Source organism: Procambarus clarkii, chromosome 2 (assembly GCF_040958095.1).
Source record: "Procambarus clarkii isolate CNS0578487 chromosome 2, FALCON_Pclarkii_2.0, whole genome shotgun sequence".
NCBI lineage: Eukaryota > Metazoa > Arthropoda > Malacostraca > Decapoda > Cambaridae > Procambarus > Procambarus clarkii.
This window is the reverse complement of record NC_091151.1, coordinates 21,243,475-21,255,745: the sequence shown is the minus strand read 5'-3', so window position 1 is coordinate 21,255,745 and position 12,271 is coordinate 21,243,475. Positions and strand designations below refer to the sequence as shown.

Below are 12,271 nucleotides of genomic sequence, written 5' to 3'. Positions count from 1 at the left end.
CTTCCCTGTCTTTTGTGAATTCGGGTGAGCCCACGTATTTGGACTCTTGGACTCGCACCCTTTCCTGTCTTGATCTTTCTCTTTGCTCGTCTTCTCTTTATTTAGATTTCACGTGGCAGGTTCTTGATGACCTCCATGGCAGTGACCATTTCCCCATCCTTGTTACCTTTTTCTCTTTTGACCCTCTCCTCTCATTCCCTAGGTGGCAGTTTGCTAAGACGGACTGGAACCTATTTACCTTCAGTGCTGCTCGCTCTGACCTCTCCGTTCTGCCTCTACCTCGATCTCTCCTCCTTTTTCATGATACTGTCTTCGACGCTGCCCTCTGCTCTATTCCTCGCTCTTCCTCTCGGAGTCCACGGAAGTGCATTCCCTGGTGGAATGCGGACTGTGCTCGGGCTGTCCGCTATATGCGTGCAGCCTGGAAGAAAGACCGCTGTCAGCAGACGACCGATTCTTTTCCTTTCTTTCGGAAGGCGAGTGCTGTGGCCCGTAGGACCATCCGTACGGCTAAACGTGAATGTTTGGCATCTTATGTATCCACTATTACATCTGAAAGTCCTCTACCACAGATCTGGAAGCGTATCTGCAAGATAGTGGGTAAGCTCGTTCCTGATGTTTCGCCGGTCCTTCACTTCCATGGTACTCTTGTGGGGGGACCCGTTGCAGGTCGCTACCGAACTGGGTTCCTACTTTTCTTTTGTTAGCTCTGGTCTTCATCTTCCCCAATCTTTCCTTCTTCGTAAACCTGTCCTTGAATCTCGTCCTTTAGATTTCTGCACTCGTCTTCAGCTTCCCTATAACGATCCCTGCTCTCTCTCTGAACTTCGTTCTGCCGTGGCCCTCTGCGGTTCTACAGTGGCGGGCTCCGATGGTATTCATTATGAGATGCTTCGCCATCTCCCTCCGTGCCCGTCTCAGTATTTACTGAGTCTGTATAATCGGATCTGTGAGTCGTCGTCAGTCCCTGAGGACTGGCTTGATGCCGTTGTCCTCCCTGTTCACAAACCGGGGTCTCTGGGTACTTCCCCTAAGGACTTTCGCCCTATTGCTCTCACAAGTTGTGTTTGCAAACTCTTTGAACGTATGGTTAACGTTCGTCTGATGTTGTTCCTGGAACACCATCACCTCCTCTCCCCCTTCTCAATTTGGTTTCCGCAAGTGCCGCAGCACAACAGATGTCCTGGTGAACTTGGAGGTCTATATTCGTACTGCTTTTGCTGCGAAGACCTCCGTTGTTGCCGTCCTTTTTGACCTGGAAAAGGTTTACGACACCACTTGGCGATATCATATTCTATCCTAGCTTCATTCTTTTGGCCTTCGTAGTTGTCTCCCTCTCTTTCTCCGCAGCTTCCTCTCTCGTCGTTTCTTTCGGGTGAGGCTTGGTACCGCTCTCTCTACCTCTTTCCAGCAATACGAAGGTGTGCCCCAGGGTAGTGTTCTGAGCACTACTCTTTTTCTCGGTGCCCTCAATGGTCGTCTTTCCTCTCTTCTTTCAAGCGTCTTCTCCACTCTCTATGTCGATGATCTTACCCTTTGCTGTCAGGGTGATGATTCGCTTCTTCTTCAGCGCCGGCTTCAACTTGCGATTGATGCCGTGTCGTCTTGGGCCACCGATCATGGCTTCAAGTTCTCTACTACTAAGACTTGTGCCATGACTTCTACTCAGAAACGGATCGTTCTTCGTCCCTCTTTGTCACTTTATGGTCGTCCCCTTGAGTACAAAGATTCCGCGAAGCTTTTGGGGTTATTCTTTGACACTCGTTTGTCTTGGTCTCCCCATGTCTCTTACCTCCGTGTTTAGTGCTCTAAGGCCCTTACCCTCCTTCGGGTATTGTACCATACTTCTTGGGGAGCGGGTAGGCGCACTCTCCTCGCTTTACATTCCTCTCTCGGCCTTTCTAAGCTCAATTATGGTTGCCCTGCTTACTCGTCTACTTCTCCTTCTACTCTTCACCGTCTTGATGTTTTGCACCATACTGGATTGCGCCTCAGTTCTGGTGCCTTTCGTTCGACTTCCGTCCTCAGCTTGTATGTTGACACTGGCTTCCTATCTCTCCAGGACCGCCGTGATCGCTATTGTCTTCGCTATCTTGTGTGGTCCTTGCAATATCCTTCGTCTCGCCTTTGTCGTGCTTTAACTTTTACCCCTCCTGCGGTTCCTGTTCCTCTTCACCACCTCCCTCTTTCTGTTCGGTTATCTCGCTTACAGGCTTCTCTTTCCGTTCGTATTTCTAATATTTCTCCTCGTGTTGTTCCCTCTTTGCCCCCGTGGAGAGTCCTCCCTTCCGCAGTTTTGTACATCCTTGACCCGCTTCACTAAAGCTTCTACCCCTCCTATGGTTCTAAAATGCCTTTTCCTTGAGCATTTTTCTTCTCACCCCACTCCGTTTCCGTCTTCACCGATGGGTCTAAGTCTGCGGACGGTGTTGGCTACTCTGTTGTTTTTCCTGATCGCACTTATATGTGTCGCTTACTTCTGGAGACTAGCATCTTTACAGCGGAGCTTTATGCTATTCTCTATGCTCTTCGTTTCCTGCTTTCTCGTTGTCAGTCTTCCTTTGTAGTTGTTGTTGACTCTCGTAGTGCCCTCATGGCTCTCGGGTCCTTTAATCTGGTTCATCCAGTAGTTGTCGAGATCCAACATTGGCTGTTTCTTGTTCACAGTAAATTTTAGTTGGTTGAGTTTTGTTGGGTTCCCAGCCATATTGGTGTGTCTTTAAATGAGTGTGCAGATGCTGCCGCCAAGAAAGCTGTCCGCTCTTGTCCCATCTCTCGTAAAGGTATTCCATATTCTGACTTTTACCCGGTTATCCATTCCTCCATCCTTACCCATTGGCAGGCTTCTTGGTTGTCTGTTACTGGTAACAAACTACGTACTCTTAAATGTTGTGTTTCCTCGTGGCCGTCCTCCTACCGCCGTAACCGGCGATGGGAAACACCTCTGGCGAGGATGCGTATTGGCCATACTCGCTTAATCCACGGTCACTTGATGGAGCGCCGCCCTGTTCCTTATTGTTCAAATTGCATTGTCCCTCTTGCGGTCGTGCATGTCCTTCTTGAATGTCCTGACTTCTAGGACGAGCGTGTCTTGCTTTCCGACCGCCCCTCGCGGTCACCTGTCCCTCAATAGAATTCTTGGTGACTCGGATACTTTTGATATCGTTCGCCTTATGCGTTTTTGTTCTCGTATTGGCATCCTTGGTGATATTTAGCGCCCTCTGATTATTCCACACATTTGATGGTGCTACATAGCCTTCCCGGTTTGGTGCCTTCTTTTGATAATTACTTACTTATTTTCTTGATGTGAGGTGGTTGTTCTGTTGTGTTTTTGTCTTCTTAATGGGGGTTCGCAGATTGGAATTGTCTTGTCTTCTTAGTGAGAGGTGGTAGTTTGAAACTGGTTATGTGTTGTTAGTGAGAGGTCATAGTTTGGATGTTGTTTTGTCATGTTAGTGAATTGCAGAGGTTTGGGTGAACGTTTCACTTTATAGTGCATAAGGGAGGTTTAATTATATTTTTGTCATTTTAGTGAGTGGTGAGACTTTAGTGGGTTTTATTTTGATAGCAAGGGACTCCTTTTTTATTACACGTGATGAGTGATAGTTTGTGTTTGGTTTTGCCTTATTCGCAACTAGCTGTACCCGACCACGTGTTGCTGTGGCACAGCAGCGCATGTGTGTTGCTGAGCCACAGCCCTCCCCCTCTCCTCCTGTTCTCCCAACATTCTCCCCCTCCCTCTCATCCTCCCAACTATTCCCCACTCTACTGCCTCTTATCCTTCCTACCCTTTCCCCCTCCCCCTCCCCTGGACCTTCGTCCTCCCAACAGCTTCATCCCCTCGTCCTCCCCAGAATTCCCCCTCCCCCGTCCCCTAGTCCTCTCCATCATCCCCCACTCCCCCATCTCCTTGTCCTCCCAACCATTCTTCATCCCCTCGTCCTTCTCACCATCCCCGATCCCCTCTTCCTCCCCACTATCCCCCACTCCCCAGTCCCTCGTCCTCCCCACCATTTCCCCCTACCCCATCACCTCATCCTCACAACCATCCCTTCATCCTCACAACCATCCCCCACTCCCATCCCCTTGTCCTCTCCACCCCATACCCTTGTCCCCACCATCCCCCACTCCCTCGTCCGCCTCACCATTACCCCCTCTCCCGTCCCATCATCCTCCCAACCATCTCCCACTCCTGTCCCCTCGCCCTCCCTATCATTCCCCACTCCCTCGTTCTATGCATTCTCAAATGATTTGAAGTTCCCATCAGAAAAATGAGAACATCAAATGATCTGATGTTCCCTTTACTTCAAAATAAGAAGAACAGTTAAAAAAAATATGTGAAAAAATGAAAAAATACAAAATTAAACTATACTCATGAAATGAATGGTATGGTAAACAACACAGCTCAATTGCAAGTCTAAGTCTGTCAAAGTCACACAAAATAATTAAACCAAATGAAAATAAATCGAAATCTATGAAAATTATATTTATCAATGCAATTGGAAACATTGAATTGGAATTGTAACATATTTAGTATAGAATATATTGCTTTTACATCCAATAGATGGCGCTGTTTTTTTAAGCACGTTTTTACCTGTCACAGGTATGGCATCCATATAGTAGGTATATATAAACACAGGCATATTCGAATGGAACACTGTGTCAAAATTTCAAAGCAATCGGTGAAGAACTTTCAGAGATAACGATTTTGAACAAATGAACATTTACATTTTTATTTATATAGAATGGTGGTGTTTGGATGGGATCATGTCTTGTTAATAAGTTATGGATTTATTGTATTCTTGTTAGTAAAAGATGGTGGTTGTGTAAGGTTTTGTCAGTGAGGTTTTGTGATATTAGAATTGACCTTTGTTTATTGTGAGGCTTGGAGGCTTCGGTATGCTTTTGATTTGTTAATTTATGGTTTGTGATTACATATGATGCTGTTAAAAATGTTGTTTGTTTCATTTTAGGAATGGATAATCTGTGGTCAAATATTTGGCATTGTGCATTTGATTTATCTTAAATACAACTTCAATTTTAAATAATCAAAACAACGCTAATTGGGAATCCTGACATGATTCTTTCATGCATGATGTGTCTGAACAAGTAAATCTAATTTGATAATGATCACATTCTTCCAAGGTGTACTTCACTTAAATATTTTAAATCAGTTATTCACAGTTTGCTAACACTAAATAAAAAATACTGTTCTGCTAAGTTATATCATTATTAAACATTGTCAAAAAACAATCACTGACAAACCTCTCCCCAAAAGACCTCCGCCTCAGCATCACCTTGCATTTCTGATTAGTGTATTTTATCAAAATAGAAATCTCCCACTATATTGCTACTTCTATTCCTTGATGCTTTTTTAATTCCAAACTAAATACATTTTTCTTGTTTTGTTACGATTACGTTTCTTAACATTATTGTATTAATTTTAAAACTATTGTGTAATGCACAATTTTGTTTTTGTGAGGGGAAAACATGTTTGTTTGAAAAACTGTGTTTTTCATGTGAGAGAAATCTTTAAAACCTCTTTACCGATTGCTTTGACATTTTGACACAACGTTGCATTGGAAAAGGCGCGTGTTTTTATATATCTACTATATACATGCCTCACCTGTGACAAGAAAAAACATTTTTTTTATACAACACCATCTGTTGGACATAAGAGCAACACATGGTATAATCTCTGAAAATCCTTCACCGATTGCTTTGACATTTTGACACAACGTTCCATTCGAATATGCCTGTGTTTTTATATGCCTACTATATATAGATGCCACACCTGTAACAGGTAAAAAAATGTTTTCTTTTTTAAAACAGCGCCATCTGTTGCACGTCAGAGCAACACACACTAAATACATTATGATTCCATTTCAATGTTTCCAATTTCATTGATTAAATGAATTTTCATAAATTTCGATTTATTTTCATTTTAATTTAATTATTTTGTGTGACATTGCGTTGGAACTGAGCTGTGTTGTTTACTGTTCTGTTCATTTCGTGAGGATAGTTTTTTGTTTGTTTTTTCATTTGTTTCCATATCTTTTTTTAACTGTTCTTCTTATTCTGTAGTGATGGGAACATCAGATCATTTGATGTTCCCTTTTTTCTGATGGGAACATCAGATCATTTGGGAACGCATAGGACGAGGGAGTGGGGAATGGTGGGGAGGGAAAGGGGACAAAAGTGGGAGATGGTTGGAGGATGAGGGGAGGGGGTAATGGTGAGGAGGATGGGGGAGTGGGTGATTGTGGGGACGAGGCGACGGGGGAGTGGAGAATGGTGGGGAGGACGAAGGGATGGGTGAGTGGGGAATGGTGGGGTGGATGAAGGGATGGGTGAGTGGGGGATGGTGGGGAAGATGAGGGGACAGGGAAGGGGGGAATGGTTGAGGAAGAGGGGACAGGGGAATGTGGAATGGTTGGGAGGACAAGGGGACGGGGGAGGGAGGAATGATGGAGAGGATGAGGGGCTGGAGGAGTGAGGATGGTGGGGAGGACGAGGGGATGGGTGAGTGGGGAATGGTTGGGAGGACGAAGGGATGGGGGAGGGAGGAATGGTTGGGAGGAAGGAGTGGGGGATAGTGGAGGGAGTGGGGGATAGTGGGAGTGGGGGATAGTGGGGTGGACGAGGGGATGGGAGAGGGGGGAATAATGGGGAGGATGAGGAGACGGAGGAGGATGGAATGGTGGGGACAACGAGGGGTCGGAGGAGTGGGGATGGTGGGGACGACGAGGGGTCGGAGGAGTGGGGATGGTGTAACAAAACAGTTACAAAACGTTGTATCAAAATAGGTGGTTGGGTTGTATATTTCATTTCATGAAGATCGGCTACACCATAACTATATTTTATAGTTATGAAACTATTTCTGAGTCTCTCCGTTAGTGGGCAGACAACCTTAGTCCTCAGATAAATGTTTATGTATATGTTCTACAGGCACAAGTTACTGGCACAGAGCATCGAGAGGCTGCGCACCGACGGCCTTAACTCCCTCGTCTATTCCGTCATCAACACCACCCGCTACCCACTCTACACCAACATTTTAGCGCACATCAGCCCCAGCGCTCTTAATATCTTCACCACTGTCAAGTCCACCACTGTCAGCAACCCCCCATCCCCACCCCACATAAGATAACAGTCAGTAAAGATAAGAACTTGATGAATAAAATAATAAGAAAAGGTCAAGGCAACAGAAATGTCCAATGTTGGAAAGACTGACCAACCATACCAAATTCACTCCAATAATTACTTCCCGGTGGAAATATATAAGGTTTTCCGAGTTAGGGTTAAAGCTGAATAACAGTATTGTGACAGATAATATAAAATATTTGCTGAAAAAGAAATACAAATGTAATATTCATTGTTTTGTGAATGACATATAATCAATAAATGCAAATTGACAGTTGAACAATGTCACTCGTCATCTTCTATATCGTGATATTAACCATATGTTATATTTTACTTGTATAAATACAACAATTACACTTAAGCTTTCAATCAATTTGTTGTTTTCAAGATGCAGGTTTTTTCATCTTGCATCAGAGGTAATATGAATGTTGCACAGATATTGCAGACATAATACTTATTGCCACACTGACGAGCGTTTCTTTAAATGTTTTCAAGCTAAAATTCACCATGTGTATTTTTTAGCGTGTTGTTGTGGGGTATATTGGTCCCTAATTTGGATTCTCACAAGCCTCTTGTTGAGGGATATACTGGTCCCTAGTTTGGGTTCTCACAAGCGAGTTGTAGTGCGACATATTGGTTCCAAGTTTGGGGGTCTAAAAAGTATGTTATTGTGGGACATACTGGCCCCAAGTTTTGGGTTTTACAAGCGTGTAACGTGGTTAAGTTGTTCTCAAGGTGACGTTATCTAATTTTAAAATCCCTAAGGACCATAAATTGTTACATCTGGGGGTGGGTGAGGAGGCTACTAGGGGTTCAGGGGAAAGAAGGTCAGTCCGTCTGCCTCATGTAACTCACTAGAGAATGTTGGTCCCAAAGATGAGGACCACGTCAAGCCCAACACCGCAGGTCTATGTTCCCACCACCTGGGTGCCACTGATCGCCTTGGGAGCCCTTCCGTCAACCACGGGGAAACCGCTACAGTATTTCCTGCCTTGCCCCACAGAGGAGCGAGGGAAAACTCAGATTTACCTTCAACAGCACTTTCTCTGAGTCTTGCCCGCCGTAACAAGAGTTCACAAGTCCCTCTTACACACCTGTGTTTTTCAATTATCCAATAAGGTTGCCAACTGGGTCCCCAGTTGGGGACCCAGTTGCTGGGGTGCATCTCTGCACCCCAGCAATGCAGTTCAGTGGTTACACTCTATGTTGCCTGATAGCGAAAGTGTTGCTACTCCTACAGTATTACAACAGGACTGCCAGCCTAGGATACATTTCCATAGATGTCTGTGTTGCTCTGACTATGCCAGCCACTAGGACATTTTCATATAAAATCTCATTTTTCGAATGTAGAGGTTATGATATCACTCGTGTATGCTCGTAGAGATATATGGAGGTGCACTCAAACACGTCAGGAAAATTATACGAAATTTACTAACGAAAAAGCTACACACACACACACACATATATATATATATATATATATATATATATATATATATATATATATATATATATATATATATATATATATATATATATATATATATATATATATATATAAATATATATATATATATATATATATATATATATATATATATATATATATATATTTATATATATATATATATATATATATATATATATATATATATATATATATAACTGAAAACTCACACCCCAGAAGTGACTCGAACCCATACTCCCACAACTGGTATGTACAGGGACGCCTTAATCCGCTTGACCATCACGACCGGACTAAGGAAGTGATAGCCGAGGCTATATGAACCACTTCCCCGCCGGCACTCGGATGGTAATCTTGGGCATAGCATTTTATCAAATCACCTCATTCTTTGGGACACACGTGAGGAACACAAATGCAAACAAGCCTGAATGGTCCCCAGGACTATATACAACTGAAAACTCACACCCCAGAAGTGACTCGAACCCATACTCCCACAACTGGTATGTACAGGGACGCCTTAATCCGCTTGACCATCACGACCGGACTAAGGAAGTGATAGCCGAGGCTATATGAACCACTTCCCCGCCGGCACTCGGATGGTAATCTTGGGCATAGCATTTTATCAAATCACCTCATTCTTTGGGGCACACGTGAGGAACACAAATGCAAACAAGCCTGAATGGTCCCCAGGACTATATACAACTGAAAACTCACACCCCAGAAGTGACTCGAACCCATACTCCCACAACTGGTATGTACAGGGACGCCTTAATCCGCTTGACCATCACGACCGGACTAAGGAAGTGATAGCCGAGGCTATATGAACCACTTCCCCTTGTACATAGTCCTGGGGACCATTCAGGCTTGTTTGCATTTGTGTTCCTCACGTGTGCCCCAAAGAATGAGGTGATTTGATAAAATGCTATGCCCAAGATTACCATCCGAGTGCCGGCGGGGAAGTGGTTCATATAGCCTCGGCTATCACTTCCTTAGTCCGGTCGTGATGGTCAAGCGGATTAAGGCGTCCCTGTACATACCAGTTGTGGGAGTATGGGTTCGAGTCACTTCTGGGGTGTGAGTTTTCAGTTGTATATAGTCCTGGGGACCATTCAGGCTTGTTTGCATTTGTGTTCCTCACGTGTGCCCCAAAGAATGAGGTGATTTGATAAAATGCTATGCCCAAGATTACCATCCGAGTGCCGGCGGGGAAGTGGTTCATATAGCCTCGGCTATCACTTCCTTAGTCCGGTCGTGATGGTCAAGCGGATTAAGGCGTCCCTGTACATACCAGTTGTGGGAGTATGGGTTCGAGTCACTTCTGGGGTGTGAGTTTTCAGTTGTATATAGTCCTGGGGACCATTCAGGCTTGTTTGCATATATATATATATATATATATATATATATATATATATATATATATAAAAACTGAAAACTCACACCACAGAAGTGACTCGAACCCATACTGCCAGGAGCAACGCAACTGGTATGTACAGGACGCCTTAATCCACTTGACCATCACGACCGGACATAAAGAAGTGATAGCCGAAGCTATTTGAACCACTTCCCCGCCGGCAATCGGATGGTAATCTTGGGCATAGCATTTAATCATATCACCTCATTCTTGGTGATTTGATTGGTCGAGCGGTTAAGGGATCCTGTACGCCAGCAGAGTGCTCCTGGCAGTATAGGTTCGAGTCACTTCTGGGGTGTGAGTTTTCAGTTGCATGTAGTTCTGGGGACCATTCAGGCCTGTTCGCATTTGTGTTCTTCACGTGTGCCTCAAAGAATGAGGTGATTTGATAAAATACCATGCCCAAGGTTACCAACCAAGTGCCGGCGGGGGGATAGAAATAGCCTGGGCTACCATCCTCTTTTGTCCGGTCGTGTTGGTTGAGCGGTTAAGGGATCCTGTACGCCAGCAGAGTACTCCTGGCAGTATGGGTTCGAGTCACTTCTGCGGTGTGAGTTTTCAGTTGCATATAGCCCTGTGGACCATTCAGGCTTGTTCGCATTTGTTTTCCTCACATGTGCCCCAAAGAATGTGATGATTTGATAAAATACCTTGCCCAAGATTACCAACCGAGTGCCGCCGACTGTGTAGTAGCTTTGGTTTGGTCTTGACTTTATTAGCTATATTATTTTCATACATTTTCTCAGCGGCTCTTCTTACTCTTACATACTCGTTCCTGGTTCTCTGGTATCTCTCTCTACTTTCAGGTGTTCTCTTATTTCGGAAGTTCCTCCACGCCCTTTTTTCTTTTATACATTCCTGATTAAACTACGGATTCTTCTTTTGCTTCTCGGTTTTTTCCTGTCGGGCCGGGATAAACCTGTTTACTGCCTCCTGACACTTTTGGGTGACATTGTCCATCATGTCTTGTACGGACTTAGTTCTGAGTTCTGTATCCCATGGTATATCCCTTAGGAATTTATTCATCTCCTCATAGTTTCCCTTTTGGTATGCCAGCCCTTTGTTTTCCAGTTCCTTTTGGGGGGAGATAATTCCTAGCTCAACCAGGTACTCAAAGTTCAATACAATATGATCACTCATTCCCAAGGGGGCTTCCAACCTAACTTCCCTTACAACCGACTCATTTAGGGTAAATATCAGATCAAGCAAAGCTGGTTCGTCGTCTCCTCTCATTCTTGTCGGTCCCTTGACGTTTGACTTAGAAAGTTTCTTGTTGCCACATCCAGCAGCTTAGCTCTCCATGTGTCTCGTCCTCCATGTGGGTCTCTGTTTTCCCAATCTATCTTCCCGTGGTTGAAGTCTCCTATGGTTAGTAGTCTAGATCCGTTCCTGCTAGCTACAGAAGATGCTTTCTCTATTATATTGATGTTGGCCATATTGTTTCTATCATATTCTTGTCTGGGTCTTCTGTTATTTGGCGGGGGTTAAATATGACTACTACAATAATTTTCTGTCCTTCAATTGCTATGGTGCCTGATATGTAGTCACTGAAACCCTCACAGCCCTGATTAACTATTAAAACTCCAACTGTATGGAGGCACCCAGGTATGTGCAGTGTATGGAGTCACCTGGGTATGTCCTGTGTATGGAGGCACCTGGGTATGTCCTGTGTATGGAGGCACCCGGGTATGTCCAGTGTATGGAGGCACCCGGGTATGTCCAGTGTATGGAGGCACCCGGGTATGTGCAGTGTATGGAGGCACCCTGGGTATGTCCTGTGTATGGAGGCACCCGGGTATGTCCAGTGTATGGAGGCACCCGGGTATGTGCAGTGTATGGAGGCACCCGGATATGTGCAGTGTATGGAGGCACCCGGATATGTCCAGGGTATGAAGGCACCCGGGTATGTCCAGGGTATGAAGGCACCCGGGCATGACCCGAGTAATGAGGAACCCGGGTATATCCACTGTATAGAGGCACCCGGGTATGTCCAGTGTATGGAGGCACCCGGGTATGTCCAGTGTATGGGTGCACCCTGGTATGTCCACTGTATAGAGGCACCCGGGTATGTCCAGTGTATGGAGGCACTCGGGTATGTCCACTGTATAGAGGCACCCGGGCATGTCCCGAGTAATGAGGCACCCGGGCATGTCCCGAGTAATGAGGCAATCGGGTATATCCACTGTATAGAGGCACCCGGGTATGTCCAGCGTATGGAGGCCCCCAAGACAGGAGGAGAGGCATGAGGTGCGGAA

The 12,271-nt window shown here is 45.0% G+C and overlaps 1 protein-coding gene across 1 annotated transcript in view; it reads left to right on the top strand.

Moving 5' to 3' along the window:
- LOC138365865 (beta-1,4-galactosyltransferase 4-like) overlaps nt 1-7,147 on the top strand; it is a 50,137-nt gene extending 42,990 nt beyond the window's left edge. The window contains exon 4 of the mRNA XM_069326478.1: nt 6,949-7,147. Coding sequence (XP_069182579.1) covers nt 6,949-7,147 — 199 coding nt within the window. The remainder of the gene's footprint in view (nt 1-6,948) is intronic.
- The last annotated feature ends 5,124 nt before the right edge of the window (nt 7,148-12,271 follow it).